Source organism: Carlito syrichta, unplaced genomic scaffold (assembly GCF_000164805.1).
Source record: "Carlito syrichta isolate Samal-C Ts95f unplaced genomic scaffold, Tarsius_syrichta-2.0.1 Scaffold302088, whole genome shotgun sequence".
Taxonomy (NCBI): Eukaryota; Metazoa; Chordata; class Mammalia; order Primates; family Tarsiidae; genus Carlito; species Carlito syrichta.
Window position 1 is genome coordinate 143505 of NW_007246184.1, and position 24227 is coordinate 167731.

The 24227-nt window shown below is 37.6% G+C and overlaps 1 protein-coding gene across 1 annotated transcript in view; it reads left to right on the forward strand.

Annotated features, from left to right (window-relative positions):
• SLC5A12 (solute carrier family 5 member 12) overlaps positions 1-23445 on the forward strand; it is a 52287-nt gene extending 28842 nt beyond the window's left edge. The window contains exons 10-15 of the mRNA XM_008056066.2: positions 6192-6259; positions 11283-11369; positions 13615-13781; positions 17131-17234; positions 21091-21218; positions 23285-23445. Coding sequence (XP_008054257.1) covers positions 6192-6259; positions 11283-11369; positions 13615-13781; positions 17131-17234; positions 21091-21218; positions 23285-23434 — 704 coding nt within the window. The 3' untranslated portion in view covers positions 23435-23445. The remainder of the gene's footprint in view (positions 1-6191; positions 6260-11282; positions 11370-13614; positions 13782-17130; positions 17235-21090; positions 21219-23284) is intronic.
• Positions 23446-24227: the final 782 nt, after the last annotated feature.

Here is a 24227-nt window from a genome sequence, read left to right on the forward strand (position 1 = left end):
CTCATCATCAGAGAAATACAAATCAAACCACATTGAGATACCACCTAACCCCAGTAAGAATGGCCATCATTAATAAAACAAACAACAGCAGATGCCGGTGAGGATGAGGAGAAAAATGAATGTTTCTACACTGCTGGTGGGAATGCAAACTTGTACAACCTCTCCGGAAAACAGTCTGGAGATTTCTGAAAGAACTAGAAATTGGCCTACCATATGACCCAGCAATTCCCCTAATGGGAATATACCTGGAGGAACTCAAATTATTCTACAAAGATACCTGCACATGTATACTTATCCTGTTCTTAATGACAGAAGGGACAAGGAAACTCTCTTTGGCCTCTCTTTTATAAGGGTACTAATCCCATTCCTGAGAGCTCTACCCTCATAATCTAATCACCTCCCAAAGGCCCCACCTCCTAATACTGCCACCTTGGGGACTGGGATTTCAGCATAGGAATTTTAAGGGGACACAGGCATTTGGACTGTAGCATTCCTCACCAACATTGTTCCTACTAAATAGTAAACAAAACGACTTTCAACAGGGTTGTTAGTGCCATAAACAAAAAGGGTATCCTCTTCATCTTTTTTGCATATTTCCTTTGTTCCAATGTTTTAAGGTGTAAAGATAAAATACGATCAGGATGATTTTTCTGTTCAACCACACTGACCTTACCCCCATGTTACAGTGCTTACCTGACAGGGTCACGCTATTCGACTTGAAGAGGAGATGCCGCCATTCCATCAAGGCGAGGTAGGCATCACTCCTTCAACCGTCAGCATGTCTTCCCAGTCATGGCCTTCCTTCTCTGAGAACCACACCTCCTATAGGGGTCCTGTACAACCCTACCTCTGGCCCAAGCTGACAGAACCAGGTTATAGACATCTGACCCAACTGAGCAAATTGAATTCTCTATTCCAGAAATGTAGAATTCATTTCTTTTTTTTTTTTTGAGTTTGCGTCTCACTCTGTCGCCCAGACTGGAGTGCAGTGGCCGCTCCCGGCCACCGCAGCCGCGACCTGCTGGGCTCCGGTGATCCTTCCGCCTCAGCCTTCCGAGTAGCCGGAATGACAGGTGCGCGCTACCACGCCCGGCTGATTTTTTGATTTATTGTAGAGATGAGGTCTCGCCAAGTTGCCCAGGCGAGTCTCGAACCCGCAGACTCAGGTAATCCACTTACCTTGGCCTCCCAAAGTGCGGGAGTACAGGCTGAGCTACCGAGCCCGGCCTATTGGTATTTCTTTAATTTTTTGTAACACTGTGATTAAAAAAAAAACAAAACCCATGTACATAAGTGTTTGACTACATCTACAATTTTTTCTCTTAGTACAAGTTTCCAAAAGAATCAGGTTAAATCATACACATTTATTGACATTTCTTGATACACATTAAGACATCTGGTTCCAGCAGGGTCAAATCAATGATTACGTGTGGCAGCAGTGAGAGGCATAGTTCTCCGTGTACTTTATATTAGCATTTTTCACAGTTGCTCAAATTAATGGGCTAAATAGCATCGCATTTTTGCTTTAATTTACATTTTGATTTATTCTGCATTTGAATATTTTTAGATAGTAAGTAATCATTTGTGTTTTTTTGATAAAAAATCAATTTATTATCTCTGTTGATGGGATATTAGAAATTTTATTGTTTGTAAAATCTCTCTATGCAAAGAAAACAAAGCCTTTATCTATTGCAGAATATTTCCTAGTTTAATTTTTTAATGGGTTTTTGATGTGTAGAAATTTTACCTTTATGTTTGGTTGATAAATACAACTTTTAAAATTATTTTCCTTTTTTTAGTGCTTGCAAATTTCTTCCATTCAAAACTCATTTACATATTTTGTTTCCTTCAAGACTATAGTTTTATATTTCATATTGAATACTCCATATGTGAAAAACTATTTGATTTATGATTTAAGATGAGATTTTGAATAATACTTTTGCTTATATAGTAAATTTTCCAGTATCATTTATCCAATATTCCTTATTGATTTTTAATATTTTCATTAATAGTGCTATACAATATAAAGTCTTTCATCTAAAAGGATATGTTTCATATTCTTTTTAGTTTAAAAATTAAATTAAAATAATATTTACTTTTCTTTTTCAAAAAATAGGCTATCCATGACTATTTATTCCTCCAGGTTTACTTTAAAACAATTATTACATGTGACCTACCTGTGCCCCTTTACCCCCACCCCCATTCTACATTATTGCATTAAGCTTGAACATGTATTGGGAGAACTGACATTTTTGTAAGCTTTCCACCTAGCAACAGCATTTATTTTTTGCTATGTAACCATATTATATTTTCTAGCTTACATACTGATGGTACTCATGGCTTCCTCCTTCAACTCCTTGTCCTCCTTCCTTCTTACCCCTTCTTCTCCTCTCTCTTCCTCTTCTTCTCTTTCCTCCTCCCCCTCCTTTTCTTTCTTCCTCTCATTGAGATTATTCATAAGATTCTTTCCTTGTAATATTTTCTAGACTGTTTATTATCGATGGGGAAAAGCTGTAGTTTTGTGTGTGTGTGTGTGTTTTTATGTTAAAAGACATATATCTGGCTGTTTACACAACGCTTGTTGATTCTCAATTTTTAAATTGATTTTATAGAAAGTGCGGTTATTGCCTGAAAATATTAATAGTCCTACCGTTCCCTTATTCTTAATTGTTCTTTTAATTTTTGTCTTTTTAAAATATATCTGTCAGTTTTTCTCTTATTTTCATAACTTTTTCATTTTCCTCTAGTTCTACTTCAAGAACTCAAGTTTTTCTTAATGTTACTTTGAATTCTCCCCACATAAATCTCTTAACAATGGTAATTTAACTCTGCTGTTGTGTTTTGTTCTTTATATTTTATTTTAAACATTAAATAATATGGTCAAGTTTAAAGGCTTTACTGTGAACTCCATATAAATACCACCTAGATTTTCCATTAATATTGTCCTAAAAATGCTTTTTCACATAACCATCTAACTCTCTATCCATTAGTCCTTCACATTTTTGATACATTTAAAAGTCAGTTGCAGACATCCGCACATATCCTTCTAATTATTTTAGCATGCGTATTGTTAATAAGAATCCAATATTTGTTTCAAGTTGTTTTTAAGGAAAAAACTTCACCTACAATGAAATGAACAAATGTTTAGTGTAGGTTTTCCTAGTGTTAACAAATGCATGCACTTGTGTAACCTAACCACCTATCAAGATTTAAATCATAACCATCACCCTGGAAAGTTGTCTGATGCCTCTTCTAGTCATTTCCTGCTCCTACTTTTTTTTCATAGACTAGTTTTACCTAACTAAAATTTTATATAAACGAATCACAGTGCACACGAGTTTCTGTACGATTTCTTTTACAGCACAAAGTTTTTGAGATTTATTTATACATGTTGTTTTGCACATCTGTAGTCCATTCTTTTTTATTGTTGGGTAGTATGCCATATATGGATATACTACAGTTTTGTTTATCATCTGTGTCTACTGATGGACCTAAGCTGTTTCAGTTTGAGGTTACTATGATTAAAACTGCAATGAATACTTTTGTACAAGTCTTTTTAGGAACATGTTTTCTTTCCCTTTGATAAATAACTAGGAGTGGGATTGGTCAATGATTATGAGTTTAATTTATTTGTGATTCATCTTTATCACACTGGGATCCATTGCCATCCATACTTCTTGATGTTGTACACTAGCTTGCTGTTCTTTTCATCTCTTGTTTTCTCTTGACCTGTACATCTTTGCTTCATCGAGTCTATGTACTCTTGCATCTTATCAAGATCGCCAAACCATTTTTAAGGATCTTTTTTTTTTCTCATTCCTCAGGTGAATTATTTCCAGAAAGCATACTGTTAATTTGAGCTTTCACATTCATTCATTCCTTTGTTTGACTACATTTTGTCATGGATTCCACTCATATCTTTTTTTCCTTTTTACTTATGTTTAAACAAGGGGAGAAGGATGTTGTTCACATGTTTGCTAACTGAGTAGTTGAATTGTTTTTATTCTACTGAACTATCTGGGTTAGAGCTAATGGCAAGTGGAGGATGAGCATTGTTGCCAGTATGATTCTCAATTTCTAGCAGGTATGGATATGTTGGACTGAGGTAGACATTTCTCCTGTGCCCATGTTTTTTTCTGTTCCTCTGTGCTGATGCAGGAATGGGAAAATTCACTGCATTTGCTGGAATTATGACTTTTTCTTCTTCCTACTTTTACTATTTCATTTGTGGGTGATAACAATCCAGGTATCTATGGAGCCCCCACCAATTTCTCCTAAACTTCCTGCCTTGAGGGTTGCTGTTGATAGCAATGTGGTGGAGATATAAAATTTTGAGGGGGAAGGAGCACTGAATCAAATCTGTAGTCAGCACAAAAAAAGCAGAATTTCTGAACTGAAGAATGGCTGCCTAGAATCTCATTCAAACAGGCAACTGTTGGCCCAACAAGAGGACAAACAGGAGAGAGAACATATGTCTTGCTCTTTTCTTCAGGCAGGTGGGGCTCTTCTTTTTTTACGAAACAATACTGAGTCAGGGCAAACATTGCTTTCTGCAGTTTAATATCAAGTTTAGAGATTGTGGTGAAAATTTAAATTGTCAACAAGTGCTTATACATCAAACTGAATTTTAGTGTTGGTGAGAGTTTACTTACTTTTCTGTGTCTCATTGAGAAGGCAGAAAATATAGCATCAAAACTTGCCAGTCTGATTTCATTTTAAGAATGATTTCAGAACTAAGTCTAAACTTAAATATTGATAATGAAAAGCACATAATACTTGCTGTGTAAAAGCCACTCTTCTTGGATGTATGTATATATTTGTTGGATAAATTTATTTATTTATGTGTAGTTCCTTCCTAGAATGTGAGCTCTTTGGAGGAAGGAATCAAGATATGGCTTTATAGTGCTGGTAAAATGTCCAACCTATGGTCAGTACTTAATGAACTTGAATTAGTAGTGACATTGGGAGCTAGGCTGGATAGTTAGCTAACAGAGAATGTTCAAACAGAATAAGCAAACTTATTTTCTCTCTATTTCTGTCACTGTATCCTTGTCTCTGTTTAGCTATTTCCAATTCTTTTCAAAAAAATCTCTTTGTCCATTGTTTAGTTTTGGGGTTATTATGAGAATTCAGTATACTTTTGACATAATTTTAAAACCAAGATATTTTAAAAACAATGTTTTTTTAAGAAGATGGTTTAAAAGAAGACCTTAATTTTTAAAAGATGACTAAAGCATATATGCTGATTCATTTGGTGAGCTCCTGTAATACCAGAGGTGCTTGGTCCTCTGAGGACCTGCATGGTATATGTGACATAACTAAGGAACATGAGGATGCTATGAATAAAGCACTAAAGGGAAAAACAAAAAACAAAAAATAAATGAAAGAAAGAAAGAAAGAAAGAAAGAAAGAAAGAAAGAAAGAAAGAAAGAAAGAAAGAAAGAAAGAAAGAAAGAAAGGAAATGGCCAAATAAGGAAAGCAATGGAAAAGATGTGGACTCTCCTATTTCACTTACGAGTAATAGTACCAACCCTAAGAATGAGTTTTCCTTTTCCTACTGGAAAAAATAAAGTTGATTCCTGTTTAAAAAAAAAAAACTTTGCAGAACTGCAAAACCCATGAGGCAAATGGTATAGACACTACTTAGCCAATTTAAAGATTATAAACAATCTGAATCCCAGAGAGATTCATTGCTTCTTTTTCAGTTCACTGCTGGTAAGTGATCTGAAATTTGTCCCCACTAATTTAGTCTGGATTTCTGGACTGTTTTCACATTTTCATGTTGCTTCCACACGACAAATTTCTTCCAGAATCCTAAAAAGAAAACCCTCAAGGCTGAATTTTAGTTCATTCAGCCAGACCTGAGAAAGCACGTACTTGGAAGACAAGCTTCTTAAGCATCCCTCTTGGGGGTGGTGATCACGGAATAAAGAGGACAGTCCCTTGGGATAAGCTATGTCAGGAACAGCTCTGAGTGAGGGCTTAAGGAATCCCTTAGAGTCACGAATCCCTCAAGGAATACTATGTTCACTATTTGCGTGATTATTTCAGTAGAAGCCCAAACTCCAGTATTACACAATATACTCACATGACAAATTTGCACATATACCCACGAATTTCAAAATTAAAGACAAAATATAATACAGGAAGAAAGAAATGTAGGGTCATACATTTTCTTTCTTTCTTGCAGGTCTTTTATTTGGCGTGATGTGTACTTCAATGGCTGTGGCTGCTTCTCTCATGGGGGGTGTGGTACAGGTAATGAGAAAGAGAAAAAGATCTTTGAACTTACAACAACTTTTCCCCCACTCTTTTTTTTAATGTCTTAGCTACTCCTCCAAACCCCAAATGCCGACATTCACTAATGCCAGGTCCAAATGTGACATACATGTAAAATTTCAACCAAAATCACTTTCAGAATAGGAAACAATTAAAATTAGCAGTGGGACAGTGACAAGGCACAGTGTGATAAAATTAGAAACCCTTTTAAAATCCAGATCTGAGACTTGATGATCCTATAATAAAATTAGTAAAAATAAAAATAATAGTAAAATTAATAATAAAAGTTGAAACCTATGTAACACTATGTTCTGGGAATAGCCCTAAATGTATTATTTCATATAATCCTCATTACATCTCTAAGTGATAGCACACTTAATGTACTGATTTTTTTTAGGTGAGGAAACTAATAATACATAGTTAAAGAGTGGTGGAACTGATGTACCAACCCATGTCTACTTATTGTACAAGTTGAATTGCCTCTCATATGTCCAACTGCTAATTCTATGAAATAACAGTGCTAGAAGGAAACTTACAAATCATCTGTTTCAACACTTTCATTTTGTAGGTGATTACAGAAAAATGTGAAAATATCTTACTCAAATTCTCAGAGTTAGTGGCTGAATCTGGTTTATAATCCAAGTCTCCTGAGCGAACTGTGCTCACTCCTCAAATTGCTCAGCTCACAAAACAGCATCAGATAAGCATTTTGACTCTCTGAAGCCCCTTGTGTCTGTGTAATTTGAACAGTCTTTAGATTTTCTTATCATGGCATAGGCTTCAATATATGTTGTTTAAATGAAGAAATGAATAAGAGTGTGGGAACAGTAATCACTGATGTTTACAGAAGGCTTCTAGCTTACAGAGCAGGGTATCTTACTTGATCCTTCCAAGGACTACTTACATAGGCCCCATTATTTCTATTTCAAGATCCAGGGAACGAATCTGAGAAAGTTAAGTAACACGATAATTCACTTGTCTACACCGAGAATTTATGGGACTAGAAACCCAGTGTCCTTTTTAATAAGCTATAAACATACTGTTTTATCTCAGATGCCCAATAATCTATTTTCAGTGTGGAAAGGCACTGTCATGTCTACTCACTAACACAGAAAAACTGTCAAGTTGGTAATATTTGTCTTTAGTGACCTCAGGTATATTTTTAAGGTTTATTTTCCCATTCATGGGACCTATATTTCAAGTTGCCTCTGATGCTTTGTGCCATTGCTTTCTACCCTTATTACAATCGGTATATACTTTTAAGGAAGAATTGTCATGTACAGTTGGTGATGATTTGAGTCACAAAATTGTTTTCTTTCAGAGATATTTGCAATTGAAGTAAGAGGAGCTCTGAATAGGCAGAGACTCCTCTAAAGCTGGTTGGAAAACAGGGATTGTATTGAGGAAGAGGTTGTGTGCGATGTGCTCATCTGACTGACCTAGTGTAGATAAGTGTGATAGGCCCACTTTTTTTTTTTTTTTGAAAGCAGGATTTATTGAGGACAGAAAAGCTCCTACAGTGGAAGGGGATTCAAAGGAGTTGCCCAGGCCAACTTTCTTGATTGAGTAAAATGCGAGTCATGGCCAGGCGTGGTTGTCTCATGCCTTCAATCCCAGCATTTTGGGATGCTGATGTGGGAAGGTGGCTTGAGCCCAGGAGTTCAAGACTAGCCTAGGGAACATAGTGAGACCTCATCTCTCCAAAATAAAAGCAAAAACAATAACAACAAAAACATTCCAGGTGTGGTGGTGTACACCTGTAGTCCTAGCTACTCAGGAGGCTGAAGTGGAAGGATCACGAGCCCAGGAGGTTGAGTCTGTGGTGAATCATAAGCATGCCACTGCTCACTAGCCTGGGTGATAGAATGAGACTCAGATTCAAAAAAATATTTGAGCCACACAGTCCAGGAGATGCTGGCAGGCAAAAAGGGAAAAACCTGATCTGGTATCTCCTAGGAGAGGTATTTGTCTCTTAGGTGACCTGCTCATTTCTCATACATATCTGACTTTGATGGGTATAGAAAACAACTTTCATTCCCTTATGTAATTTTCCAAACAGCTTTACTATACTGAGTTTAGTGGAACAACATTCACATTCAGAGATTATGTAGGGGAAGAAGAGAGGCGCCCAAGTCCCACAGGTGTGACGGACAGAGCCAGGTTTCACTTCTGTTCTCCAAAGCACCCCATTCCCATGGTGTGTGTTTACGGGTGGTGCTGAGGGCAGGCAAGCAGCTTTAATCCACTTAAACAAAGGCTCTTTCAGTGTTTTAGTTTGGGAATTTAGAAAGCATGTTCTGGAAAACCTCATCCTGAGACTTACTTCAGAAAGAAAATTCCCAAAGCCAAAAATCTTTGGATCATGGTACACTGTATTCTGCTCTCAGAAATCCACAGCATACATGAGCACATGGGAAATCCTACAGTAAAGAAATTGGTTTCACTTGTAATATGGGACCCCAGAACCATAATAAGGTGGGGGGATGCTGTGGAGGGAGAGGCTGGGTCAGTTAACAGTAGAGAAGATCTCCACTAACTAGGGATGTACAGAGCTCTCTTTGAGAGAAGTCATTCTACACTTGCTGCTGTCTCTGAATGACCATCAGCTAATTCTGTTAGGAGCTGTTCATCACTTCATGGCACGTTTTTATCTCAACTTAAAAAAAAAAGCAACTTTCTAGATATCCAAAGAGCCCAACAATCAAATGACATGCCTCAAGAATTAGAGCTCATTAACAGGATAGGGAATATCAACAAGAAGAAGATAATAATAGTCAACATTTCGGGGCCTTAGAGTACTTTACAATGCTCAGACATTATTCTGAGCTTTCTCTTGGATTCCACATCGAATACTTATAAAAAAAATACGCCCCAATAGGAAGCAGATATTATGGTTCCCTTTTGACATATGAGGAAGGTTAATTATCTTGGCCAAGTCCCACAGGCAACCCTGACCTCAAAGCACAGAACTATAGTCGTCTACATACAAAAGTGTCTTAGATGGGATTAGAGCATTGAAGAGGAGGCTGAATTAGATGAGCCTTAACTCTTCCCTCAGTTGAAAATGCCTAATGTCAACAAAGAAAAAGTTAAAAATTAAAATTAATTTGATTTTGTATGATACATAAATATAGTTGGTTTTGAATCCAGAAATTCTTGGATTTTTCCACCTTTTTTTTTAATAATGGGAAGTCCTTTATTTTCTGAGGCATATTGACTCATGACCTTGTAGGAGATTGTCAATGTTTTTTTCTTACAAGGGACAATAAAATCACCTTTACTAACTTATTGATTTGCCTATATATAATCATTACTAAATTAGCCTCAAAATTCAGCTAATCTAACAACAATGAATTAATGCTATCAATTACCAGAGGAAATGCCAAGAATATTAAGTAACTATGCTGTGCAAAAAGGAAGGCTTTAATCTCATCTTTCTCCATCTTGTTCAAGATAAATTTAAGGTACTGACTTTTCTAGAATTAACCGGGAAAACCATTCATAAAAATGCATTACAGTTCTTTCTGGATAAAAGAACTCACTACAGCCAGAGGTAATTTTAAGCCCCTTAGTCCTGTAAATGTATTTTTTCATAGAGAAGGAAGAGTCTAAAGTTGAATGAATGTGAATTAATAACTGGAAGTTCACCAAATTCTAGTTATCTAGGGTGGGGCTATCATTAGAATCTAAACATTTCAACTATTAATGATGGACTTTTACAAATTTTTTTCTCCTTAAACAAAAGAAGAAGGACATTAAAATGGTTTGGACTCTTGACTTTTTTTTTTAAAGACTACTTTTAGGACAGAAAATGTAGGTTTTAAAGTCAGAAAACCCGAATTTACCTCTTCTACTTTCTAAATATATACAGACCTTTAATGTTTTCTGTATGTACCAATTTTCTTGACTCTGAAATTCAGTTGGTATTACCTACTAAACTGAGTCACTGTGAGGATTAAATGAGGTTATTTGCTGGGAGTGCCTGGTTAGTTCTTCTTTACCATCTGGCACATAGGTGGTGCCCGGAAAGCATGAGGTTAACATATGATCTTTAGAGCATCCTTGATCTAAAAGTCTTATATTTGCATTGAAGGAAATAGTGTGGCATTGAAAGTAGTTGTGCGTGCGTGTGTGTGTGTGTGAATGCAAATATGCAGTACATACAGGTATATGTATGAACACATGATCGCACAACACACTTCTTGCATGCATTTCAGTGCACATGTACAAGTATACTTTCACAACTGCTAGAAGGCCATGCCACACGACTTTATGTTGACAGAAAATTAGCATAATGAAAGTCCCTTGCCAACTCATTCATTTAATAACCTAGAGTCCGAGATACATGGAAATGCATCTGTCAAGATACCTCAAATTCTGAGAGAGAGAGAGAGAGAGAGAGAGAGAGAGAGAGAGAGAGAGAGAGAGAGAGAGAGCCGTATGTATGGGATATGGGATATCTGATGGCCTCTTCACAATGCCCCAACCTAATGTTTCTTTATCTTGGAGATGTTTGGGGTGGGACAGCAAAGGTTAAGTAATAGACAATTATTATTATAAAAGTGCTAAAATTGTTCAAACTAAATTTGAACAGCTGATCAGCTGTGTAAGGTATGAATCATATGTTATAGATATTTGGTTCATTGTTTAAAAAAGCTTTTTGGCAAGATACAAAATACAAACAAATCAATGTGTTCCAGTTTGAGCTTCCAACCAAATTCAAGTTACCTGTGTCTTCATTACACACACACACACACACACACACACATACACACACATTCATTCACGTGCAAATATGTATCTATCTCTTTATGTGTGTGTATACACACAATGCTTGTCACTGAGCCCAAAATTGAGAAATAACTTACAGAAAACACCTGATTAATACAGGCACAGTCAGAACTAGGACCCAATTTCATCCTAGAGTCAAGAGAAGGATGATGCCAGGTGGGCTCCAGATGAAATGAAATGAAGGTTTCAACTGTTCTGTCTTGTCCCACAGGCTGCCCTCAGCATCCATGGCATGTGTGGGGGACCAATGCTGGGTTTATTCTCGCTGGGAATTTTGTTCCCTTTTGTGAACTGGAAGGTAAGGATCCCACACCCCTCTTCACGATTCCCAGCGAGGACTCCACCCCAGCCACTTCTCTCTCATCTCATGGCTGTTTGAAAGGCTACTTGTCTTTGCCAGAAAAATAATCCACAGCAAAATTAAACAGAACCTGAACCCTTCTGTCTCTGATTTCAGCAAAGTCTTTTTAGAAACAAAAAGCAAAGGTGAGAAGAGGTATTCATGTGTTAACACAAGGTTTAAATTAAGTCTTCGCTAAATTAAGTTCTTAGAAAGTGAAGTCTAAAATAGATATTGAGTTCATAAATAATTTAGCTCAAACACAATTTTTGAAAATCCAACTTTTAAAAATCTATATATAGTTTTATTTTATATATATAGTTATCAAAAGTTATGACTAGCTTTATTAATTAATTTATGGTGAGAAGAAGGAACAAGCCTGAGATATGTTGACAGCTGGGTCTTCTTCGTTTTGTTGGTCTGGCAGGCTGATAGTCTGTTTGGATGACTGTGTAGTAAGTAGAAATAAAAATGAACGTTTATTTAGAAAAATAATATACACTTATATGCATATATTTTTGAAAGTTTTTGAACTCCATGAAACATGACTTTGTGCCTATTTATGTATATGGGCTAGGGTACTCCATAAATTCTGAGTCAGATGGTAAACCTGATTAAGTCTCTGTGGCCACCTGACCCTAACAGACTTCTCTTCTAGATACATCTTTTGGGGCTAGGTCAAGAGAGTGATAGGTAGTAAGCATTAGGTATTTGCAGCACTTTCTTTGTCAACTTGATCACTTTTCTGACATTGGGGTTGGCAAGAATATTTATGTGCTTGGTGAGATCATAGGAAGAAAGACATCTTAGCCACAAAAAAACTATGAGGAAGCTTCACACAATTTTAATGCACTGTAAACATGTATTTGTTATCTATGTTAGTACCTTCCTTCTATTTAGTGAGGAAAACCACTTTATTCTCACTAGAGGATAGTAAACATACACTTGTGTCACCTGTCGCCTTGGTCATGGCTGATCCTACTAGTCAGTCATGGCTTTCCCACAACACGTGACCTTAGAACTTGTCACAACATGACTCTCCAGGCAGCTACTAGGATCAGTCAGAGTTAATGCTCCAGGTGAAATCCATTGCTCTTCTATTGCAGGGGTCAGCAAACTATATGCCTCAAGTCAAATCTAGCTAGCCTCCTAATTTGGTAGGACTTGAAAGCTGAAAGTAGTATTGACATTTTTTAAGTGGCGAGAACAAATAAAAAAAGAATAGCTTATGGTACATCAGTATTATTTCAAATTTTACTGGAACACAGTCAGCCTCTTTTGTTTAGATATTACCTATGGTTGCTTTTATGCTACAAAAGCAGAGTTGAGTAGCTGTGACAGACACTGTGTGGTGCACAAAGCCTGAAATATCTATTATCTGGCAGTTTTAGTAGAAGTTTACAGACCACTGGTTTGGACTAAGGCACAAGTATTGAAGTCACACACATTGATTTAGTTTCCCCAAACAATGGAGAGAGCATTCTGGTGCTCTTATCAAGAATTTTTTTTTTCTACGTAGGGAGAGAGGCCAACAAGTGGTTTCCTCTCACAGAGAAGGCTTGGCTATCTAGAGGAGACGTGAGACATCATGCTGTTTTCCAATGGTCCTGGTCTCTGCTATATTGTTCTATTTCTTTTACAAAATAAATGATTCATTGACTTTTCAGTAACTGTTTATTAAGAAATATAACCCATAAATACCACTTGCTAGTATTTAAACTCAAACAAACAAAGAAAATCCTCCAAAACTTGAGAGTCAGGAGACTGACAATATCATTTGCCAGAGAAATGGGAGTAAGAGTTTCTGTATAACAGTGGTCAATAAAAAATTACCAAATTGTCTCTATTATTTGAAGTTTTCCATAACTTCTGAAAATCTTTTACTGAGAATTGAGATTTCAGCAGCTTTTTAAGTAGTAAGAGGAAGAAATTGAAAGGAGAAAAAAATTCTTGCTAGAAATCTAAATATAATGATGACTGTAAAGTTATCCAGTCTCTTTATTTAAGAAACAAGTTATTTCTAAATTAAATAGCACTGTGGGAGTTGAAATGAAAACAGTTTCAGTGGGCTGTTTCCACCACATGTGGCCAAGAGTTGGGGTGGACAACCAGAATCTCTGAGTCACAGAACTGCTCATCTCATTATTCTTTCAACAAATAGCCTTGCCAAATCACTCATTAATTGTTTTTTTCCTTCATCAAGGGGGCACTAGGAGGTCTTCTTACTGGAATCACCTTGTCATTTTGGGTGGCCATTGGGGCCTTTGTTTACCCTGCACCAGACTCTAAGACATGGCCCTTGCCTCTATCGACAGACCAGTGTACCCAATTAAATATGACGGCAACAGTGTCTCCAGTGTCATCCAGCAGGTAGGAGGACTTTAAAGATAGCGTTAAAGGAAGATACACTCTTAGGGGTAAGTCGGATGAGACATATCTTGCATTCTTATGGGAATTTCTCTGGGCAGTGCCCAGCATTGAAGAGCAATTTAGAGCTCCAGCTTTCTGTAGATGTTCATTTCTCTGCATACAGGAGTACAAAAGTGAACTTGGCAACATAGTTCATGGGAAGCATGAGTGCCAAACAGAAAAAATCGTGGAGGGTTGAAAAATAAGTGGTTGAGACTAAGGAGTGTAGTGTCCCTGAGAGAATAAAGATCTCAGTAGAAGAGGTTTGTGAGCAATGAGGAAAGTGATTATGCGCATGCTGAATGAGGAGCACTGTTGTGAGCCTGTAGTTTCTAAGTCAAAGTATATGAACACAGGGCTTGACAAAGAGTTTCTCTTTCTATTTCTGACAGGGATAAGTGATGGAAGGTATCAAAATACAGCAGAAGTTATGGTGTACGGAGAAGTAGACTTTGAAATCTGAAATACCTGGGTTTGGATTTGGGCTTTACTATTTATTAGCTTTGGGCAAGTTAGCAACTTGTTCCTTTTTGAATTCTCAGAAGCGTTGACTGGAAAGTGAAGGTATTAGTTAATTACTATACTGAACTTTTGAGAGGATTACATAAGATATATATACACATATCTGTAAAACCAGTAGCACGTTACTTGACTTTAATGCCCATTCACTTATTCTAATTTTATGTGGGGACAAGTCTAGGAAATGTAGGATTTGGGGTTCTTGTATTCAGAGAAGTATCTCTGTTTTGGGTAGACCTTTTCTGATTTTTCATCAATGCTTTCCTGTACTGACTCTTTTCTGCTGGATCCAGCCTTCTAAATCTTGCCAGATCATGTTGCCAATTACATTTATGAAAATCTCTCTAGCTCTAGAATAATGTCTTCTCTCCATTGTCTTTGTCAATCCTGAGGCAAACCTCATCACTACAAAGTCTAGAAAAGAGAAATTATCTTATCTGTCCTATTGGTTCCCCCTCTTTCTATCTTTTCTCTTCCATTCTACTTCATTCCAGTCACTCTATCCAAGAAGTCACTAGACTCATTTTCCTGAAGCACCTTTCTAAACTCATGACTGCCACATGGAGATAACTTCAATGATTCATGTGCCTTTGTAATAAGGGACAAACCTTTTATTCTGGGGCAAAACACCTCCCAAAACTTGAAATGATCCTGTGGTTCCAATGTTGTTGTCCACGCTTCTCCTTCTGCTTAAATTCTGTCTTTTCTACTTTATACATATTCCGTTCTTTCCTACTTTTGGGTCTTTAATCAAGCTATTTGCTTTACAAGAATGTCTTTTAATCTTTGTTATTTCTACTTTCCCAAAAGCTGTTCCTGCCAGATTAGTGCTCCCCATTTCTCTATAAAATAAATTTTGAATCAGATTTAAAATAGACATTCCAGTATCTTGTTTCTATTTGCCTCTGAGTTCCATTTAGTTTATGTTCTTTTCCATAAATTTTATTTTCAAATAATGTCAACTTATTTATATTTCCAGTCTGCCATGCTGTTTCTTTCTCCTTCCTGTGCTTATAATATTCTTTCTTTTTATTTTCTTGGAATGCTAAATCCTAGCCCTGACTACCCTCTTTGCTTGATTAACTACTAATTCTTCTCTATTAATGAGCTGAGGTTTCATCTCACACATCAGCTTGAATTTGATGCTGTCTCTGAAGGCTACCATAATGCTTTGTTCCTATTCTATGCACTACTGTCTATTTTATGTATATGTAGACTTTTTTTGGCTTTTTCATCTTCATGTCTCCACTGTCCATAACAATTCTTGGCACTAAATATGGGTTTTATTTTAATTTTATTTTAAAGATGTAGGGTACAATTCATAGTTAGGTATGCAAATGTTCATTATGCAGGTACCCTTGTTGATGAGGTGTGTGCCTCCTACCTTAGCAGTTTCCTGCTACTGCCAATCCCACCCCCGCTCACTTGGCGGTTTCCCACTACTGCCAATCCCTTTCTTAAAGTATTAAAATAATTGTTCAAGGTCCACTTATGAGTGAGAACATGTGGTACTCAGTTTTCTGTTTCTGTGATAGATCACTGAGTTCGACAGACTCTAAATCCATCCAAGTTGTTGTGAAGTCCATATGTTTGTCCTTCTTTGTGACTGCATAATATTAAACATGATTTTAATGAATATCTGAAGAATATGTAATACCAAAGAAATGGAGGACTCCATCTGCAATGCATCACTCACTTTTAGTATATATATTGCAATATGTGTGATTCTGAGATGAATTGTATTGAGTGAAATTCAAAGCACAAGTAGTCTACAATCAATTTTATTCCCAAAAACCGTTTTTCTGTTCCTGTTGAAATAATCATCTCTTTCTATGTTGAAGTAATATTGCATAATAACATGAGTGAGCTTCTGATATTAAGACAACATTGCATTTTATGAGAAAAGTTTTACTTAATTATTGTTTGTAAACATTTTTACATGTTTCTGGATTCAGTTTGCTAGTGTTGCTAATGATTTATGTGTCTATATTTGCATGGAATAATGGCCCACAGTCTTCTTTACTTGTGATTTTTTTTCCAGTTTTGGTATCATGCTAATATTAGCTAATAGATAAATAAGAAAAAGTTACCTCTTTTTTATATAATTGCATTAATTTCTTTTTTTGAACCTGGATTTTTTTTGACTTTTAATTTTTTTATTTTAAAGATGTGGGGTACAATTCAGGATTAAGTATGCAAATGTTCATTATGTTGGTACCCTTGTTGATGAGGTGTGCTCCCCCATTTCCTGGCAGATTTCCACTACTGCCAATCCTTTTCTTATGGTATTAGGATAATTGTTCCAGGTCCCCTATTGAGTGAGAATGTGTGATACTCAGTTCTTTGTTTCTGTGATAGATCATTCAGTATTATATACTCTGAGTCCATCCGGGTTGCTGTGAAGGTCAGGATTTTGTCTTTCTTTATGGTTGTGTAATAGTCTATTGTGTATATGTACCACTTTTTTTTATCCAGTCCTCTTTCAATGGGCAGCATGGTTGGTTTCATGTTCTTGCTATTGTGAACAATGCTGCAATACACATACGTTTGCAGGTATCTTCTTCATAGAGTGATTTGAGTTTGAAGTATTTCTAAAGAATGTTATTAATTACTCATTAGGTGTTGATAGAATTTACCATGAAAAAAGAAAGAAAATCAAACGGCAAAAAGTTAAGCTAGGGGGTTCTGAAATGCTAGTCAGTGAAACGAACCCTGAGCAGTGTTTTATGCCACTTTTGGACATAACTTTGGAAAGCATGGAACTGGTGATATGTGCTGTTGTCCTCCACAGACCTGCAATGGCCGATACTTGGTATTCGCTCTCCTACCTTTACTACAGTGCAGTTGGCTGCCTAGGATGCATTGCTGCTGGAGTCATCCTCAGCTTCATAACAGGTTGGTTTGTAATTCCTCCCCTTGGGACCAAAGTATACGGGCCAATGCATGCATTGGCGGACTAGGTGGTTGTCTTATTGGTTTGATTTTGGGTCAACAAAAAAGCTTTCTTCCCAGAGATAAATATCTATCCTCTCCAAGTTGCCATACAAGAGCATCCTCCTGCTTAGTTCATATATTATTTTGCTAACTTACTAGAAAAACAGAGGAGAGTCCTACTGTTGCAAGTGGCCTGGGTTGTCCTTCGGAGACCACTTCTCTAGGGTCATGGCATTCTCTGCAGTGAGTGGCTTCACAGTAAGCCATTTTTGGTACCCGTGTTGACCATCCTCACTTAAAGTTATAGCCCCTCTGACACTTCAGTGTCCTTTTTGTGCCAAAGTTCAGGAGGGATTGGAATTGGTAGTGAGAGTGTGGGAAGAAATGGGAAGGGATAGGCCCACTGCACTCTTGTCTCTCCGCCTCCTTGGGCTATGCATTTTGGTTGAACAATTATGAAGATATTCTCCTTTTCCTCTACCATGGGCAGTCTATACTCCTATTCAACACAAAATCCGAATGTCTACATTTTTGGTGACTGTGTACTGGAAATGGGAGATCCTCAGTGCCCTATTGTTCTGGGCATGAGATCATTAGCCATTCACTTAAATTTATGAAGATCTTGTGTATGATAAGTAATAGAACACAAATTCTGTAACCCAGGTCTTTCAGTCATAACTTTCCAAATAGTTTCAGATGAAGCAATCTTGATTCATTTTGTTTAGATTCTGCCTCAGTACCCTGACAACTGTGGAGGCTTCCTTGATGCTAGTGGTATACACCTAGGTATTTCAATCCCATGGTCAACCACCACTTAGATGATAGCCAAAGTTTCAGCTGCCTGAACATTTCCTTCTAAAGCAGAAACTGTGCACATGAGATTCAGTGGTTTGCCAATCTATATATTTTCCATCTGTGAACCAGACTGGCAAGTTCTTGTATTGATACTGCAACACTTGTGTTATTTTTGAGTCAAAAATTATTCACTGGGCCGGATGTGGTGGCTCAAGCCTGTAATCCCAACACTTTGGGAGGCTGAGGTGAGAGGATTGCCTGAGCCCAGGGATTTGAGACCAGCCAGGGCAACTTGGCAAGACCTCATCTGTACAATAAATAAAAAAAATTAGCCAGGTGTGGTAGCGCACGCCTGTGGTGGAAGGATCGCCGAAGCACAGCAGGTTGACACTGGGGTGGCCGTGAGTGTGCCACTGCACTCCAGCCTCGGCAACAGAGTGACACTCCGACTCAAGGAAAAAAAAGAAAATTATTTGCCATCTTAATAACTGTCCTGGTATCAATTCCTGTGTTTTCTTTCCTTCTAAATGTCCAAGTTTTAGTGAAATATCCTTAATACCTAAAAGAAACATTCAGTCGGATTCCAATGATGTCTCCAAATCTTTGAAAAAAGTATCAAAGCTGGGTACCAGAGGTTCTTGTCTCCTGATACTTATTTTCCAAATGAGGCCCTTGTGCTAACCTGATATCCTCAGGGGATTTCACAATCTTCTGTATTACCCACTGACTCTTGTAAAAAGCAAGTCTTGATGTGTTTCAGTGTAGGATAGGATCAATATGGTAGGGCAATGACATATTGTGGGACTGTTTTCCTTGTGCCATATTTTATCTTGTTCTTGCTGGGTCTCAATATAAGATGGCTTCAATTCTATTTCTTTCAAATAATATAGCATCTCAAAGCTATACTATTTATGTTACTCATATATGCTGACCAACAGAATTATGTCTATGTTGATTAGTGCCTTCAAGCAGTGTATATCATTAATATCTTTGCACAGGTATCTTTTTCATAGAGTGATTTGAGTTTGAAGTTTTTGTAAAGAATGTTATTAATTACTCATTAGGTGTTGATGGAATTTACCATGAAAAAAAAAAGAGAGAGAACCAAAAGGCATAAAGTTAAGCTGGGGGGTTTTGAGATGCTAGTCAGTGAAATGAACCCTGAGCTGTCTTGGCTGCTGACAGGTGATCTTGGCCCAAGATACAATTTAAATTATTCATTATTACTGAAGGAATTTTGCTGGGTAGCTGTAAGTTATTTTTTCCTGTATTCTTTTTAGCCACGTGAAATGAAATATCATTTGCTAAATCAAGTATAAATATATAGTTGATTTATCAAGTGGCCAGAGCATTCCATTATTCAAATAATTTGTATAGATTGATGTTACCCTGTCTTCCTGTTACACAGCAGTTCATAATCATCTGAGTCTTATCAATTATATTTTCATTGGCCCTAAGGCTGCAGGTCTCTAGTATCAGCCCCTTAGCTGACGGTTCATTATTTGCATCTCTTTAATCATGGCTTAGTAAACTATGGCTAAATCTGGCCTAATTTTTAAAAAAGCTTTATAGGTACACATCGTGCCCATTCATTTGCTATTGACTATGACTATGACTATTTATTATTTACTATGGACTATGCCAGGGAGTGTATTATTTAAGCCTCAAATTGAAATTTCAGAAATCTACTTTATTTTTTGTCTCTAGAAAAATGTTTGAAAAAAGTTTGTGGCTTGGCATGGTATCTGACACCTAGAAGGAATTTTATCCATGTACCTAACCAATACTCCACTATCCCCTCAGAGGGACTTTTAGACTAAACTGGCTGTCAGACTCATAACTTTGAATGAGACTGTGTATTTTATCTCTCTGTCCCACTAATGAGTGTGTTTAGGTCAAGTAGGGTTAGAGGTACTGTCCAAGTACTGTTAAGGTCTCATCGGCCAATGACTTCCAAGAAGAGCCTGGAGCTAGACAAAACTGGACTTACTGACTTGGAGCAGCGATGTGCATGAATAGTCTTTATGACACCAAAACTTGCATAAGCTGTGGAAGAAGGACCATCATCAGCCTTTAACTCTTGTTTTGAATATCGATGTGACTCTTGTTCTCCAACAGGAACTGAAGGAATGGGACAGTGAACAGGGATGTTTTAAGGTTAAAAAAAGGCAGTCTGAGGAAAGTATACAATAGCTGAGGGAAATGAGGGTATTTCTTGTCCAGGATGTTGGGGTGAAAGACAGAAAAAACAGTAAAAATTTTTTTTTCTAATTTTACAAATACTGGCTTACATGGCTGCAAATACATCTTATTTGGCTAAAAACTGAGAGTTTCTTTTAAAGGAAAAAAATATATAATTCCTGTTATCCCCTCTCTCTATCTGGGAAGGGTATGGCAGACTTTTACATTATATATATATATATAATGTACATTATAGATATAAATATAGATATAGATATTATATCTATATTTATATCTATATAAATATATATATATTTGAGTCAGAGTCTCACTCTGTCGCCCAGGCTGGAGTGCAGTGGCATGCTCACGGCCACCCACCGTCGACCTGCTGGGCTCCAGCGATCCTTCTTCCTCAGCTTTCCAAGTAGCTGAAACTACAGGCATGTAGTTTAATTTATTGATTTATTGTAGAGATGAGGTCTCACCATGTTGCCCAGGTTGGTCTCGAACCCACAGGCTCAGGCAATCCAATCGCCTTGCCCTCAAAAGTGCTGGGATTACAGGCTTGAGCCACCGCACTCTGCCCATAATAGATATTTAACAATAAATATGTTATCTCTGCTTATAGCCATGAGCCTGATCAATCTGACAGTTTGTCGATGTCTAAAAACTAACCCTCACCTCTTTCAACAGTTAACCAATTTCTGTTTATTAACCAGTCAGGCCTATTTTTACCCTTATACTAAAAATTAGCCTATTTCTCAAGGTGACAATGTTTAAATCCTTATGGAAAGTCCTAGAAGTCTACAATCATTTAATTCATCTATTCTTTTGTTAATAGGTTGCCAAAGAGGTGAGGATATTCAGCCATTGTTAATCAGACCAGTTTGCAATTTATTTTGCTTTTGGTCTAAGAAGTACAAAACACTATGCTGGTGTGGAGTTCAGCACGACGGTGGGACAGAACAGGTAAGCTGAATTTTGAGTTTCTAAAAATATATTGTATCTCAAAAAGAATTCCCTTTTTTGCCCATTTAAACTGCCTGTGAGGGTGGACTGGGAAGGAAAGGAAGTGAATGTTAGAACTTAAGAGAATTTGATTTTCAACTTCAGAGTTACCTCTGCTTTTAAGCACATAAATAAACTTATAGATAAGGGTGCTTTGAGGCTATTTGCTAACATGGCAAGGAATCAACTTCCAAAGTTCCTTCGAACCCTTGAGCAAGCAAGTTCTAGGAAAAATATAAAAATGAATAATAGAAAAAGAACATAATGGAAGGCACACAGTGTCTTACAGTGGTTAAAAGCATGAGTTTTAGGGTCACACAGCTCTCAGCTTAATCCTGATTCCATGTCTTACTCTCGTTGGGTAAATTATTTGGCTTCTGTGAATTTCAGCTTTTCTTATCTTAGAACTGAGGGAGATGATGCAGAGCAAATGAACATGAACATTTCCAGTTACATGTGGTATAAATATAAAGTAAGATTCATTGGTGGATGTTAGAGGCAGAGAAGCAAAAAATGCACCTCAGTCTAACTTCCCCGCTGTCTTTATCCCACTAAGGAGTGGGTTTAGGTCAGGCAGGGTTAGAGGCACTGTCCAAGTGCTGATAAGGTCTCATCAACCAATGACCACCAGGAGGGTTCTTAGACAAAATTGGGCTCGCTGACCTGGTGCAGCAATGTAGGGTACTCCAGAAGAAACAGAGTGACACCCTCAGCAAGAGGGGGGATGGACATGACTTTGGTAAGTTTTGGGCTCCCAGGAAAGAGTTTAAGGGAAGCAAGAAATGGAAACAACGCTATCAAGGGCAGCATTAATAAGAGTACGTGGTCAGTCAGAGGCATCTGACAGCTTACAGCGTTTGACAGCTGCAGGAGCTTTGAAGAAGCTGGATGTATCAGTGCCTGTCTTCCCTGCCTGATTAAGGGCAGGAGCGTTTGTTACTATTGATGCTTTAGTTCTGACTTTTCACTCTTTTAGTCCCAGGCATTCTCTTTTAGCACTCTGGGCGAGGGACTCCTAACCCATATCATATCACATATATGTGAGTTGTCCATTGCTCTGCCCTTCCAAAAAACACCAGAATAGCGTGTATATGACATAATACTGAATTTAATACTTATGACAGAGGCTCAGAATGGGGAAGTTGGGTGCGGATACTTGTAAAGTTCTGTGCTCAAGTGACTGAAGGCAGATCTTCAAATTCAAGGTTCTGATTGGAACTGGGCAACACTGTGATGTGAGAATTCAAGATTGAAGAACACAGCCAGCTGAGGGCCCCAAAGTCAGTCTTCATTAGCAAAGGGTGATTTGATAAACATGGAGTTTGCCTCATGAACAATCTATAATTCTAAGAAGGGAGCTTTTTACCTAGATGAGTAATTTACTTTGCTAAGAAGGTAACTGATTGAATAGTCCATTGCTTGTATACATGCATTTTTAGTAAGTTCTAGAAACAACAAGTCATTTTTTAGCTTACAGATTTATCTTCCTAGGAAAATACTTCCTGAGATAGATAATGCTTTCTATTAATGCAGGCAGCATTGATCTGAAGGCTGAGTTGAGAGTGGAAGGGGACACTCAGTGTGTACTCATGGGCCCCTTGGCCAAAAAATAATGTTTTGCAGCATCCAGGGGAGTTTGCATATAGTTACCCTTGTTAGCAACAAGAGGCTTTGTTGTTCACAGGTAGGAAGGGGGCTAGTCCATGTCAGACATGGGTATGTCTCTGTTTATGAGATAATCATACTAACCAACAAGATACTGTCTTAAATGAGAGATGGATTAATTTCTTTATGCAACACAAGACATATTGTAAATGCTCAGTGCATTGTTTGCTTTGACATTATCAAGAAACAGCACCTACAGGGACAAAGTTATCAATTAGGAAGTGCCTTGGGTCAGAGTTGTGTGTACTTCTTTTGTATTTATAGATCGATTTTTGAAAGGGAAGCCTAAACAAGATTCCTTTGGGTTGACTTGGAATACATCAAGACTGTCTCATTAATATGTGCCTTTCCATTTTCCTCAGGAAAATCTTGAGAATGGCGATGCCTGGAAACAAGGGACTGAATCTGTCTTACAGAATGGACTGAAGCAAGAAAGCCCGGCCCCTGTGTCGGGCTATGATCCCAAGGACAAAAGCTACAAAAACATGGCATTCGAGATTACCCATTTCTAAGATAATACATGCTTGCACGCATGCAAACACACACGCATTCTCTCTCACACACATGTGCGCACACACCATATACTTCTTGCCTATTTGTAGTAGTCTTGTATAGGTCTCATTGCTAGGACACAGGCATTTTCTCTTATTCGCCAATATCTATTTATACTTATTTATAGCTATAAGCAAAATGATTGGTTTCCAGGATATTCTTTGAAAGACCCTAACCATTTGGGAGGGAAAAAAACAAACAAACAAAAACAAAACAGCCAGGCCCTAATGGCCTTGACTACTTCTTTCTTGGACAAATTAAGACTGGATTTTATCACATTGCAAGGAATCAGAGTCTCTTTGCTTGGTGTCATGTTAAACTTCTGGTTTTCTATTTTATTATTACTTTATAACTATCAAAATATTTTGGAGTTTTCTTTTTTTTTTTTTTTTTTTTTTTGAGTTGGAGTCTCACTCGGTTGCCCAGACTGGAGTGCAGTGGCCGCTCCCGGCCACCGCAGCCTCGACCTGCTGGGCTCTGGCGATCCTTCCGCCTCAGCCTTCCGAGTAGCCGGAATTACAGGCATGCGCTACCACGCCCGACTGATTTTTTGATTTATTGTAGAGATGAGGTCTCGCTGCCCAGGCGGGTCTCGAACCCGCGGGCTCGGGCAATCCACTCACCTCAGCCTCCCAAAGGCGCGGGATTACAGGCTGAGCCACCAAGCCCGGCTTATTTTGGAGTTTTCAAGCAGAACAGAGAATGAGAACATGCATGTATAATGCTTCTCTGCCACTTCTGATAAAACAGGTA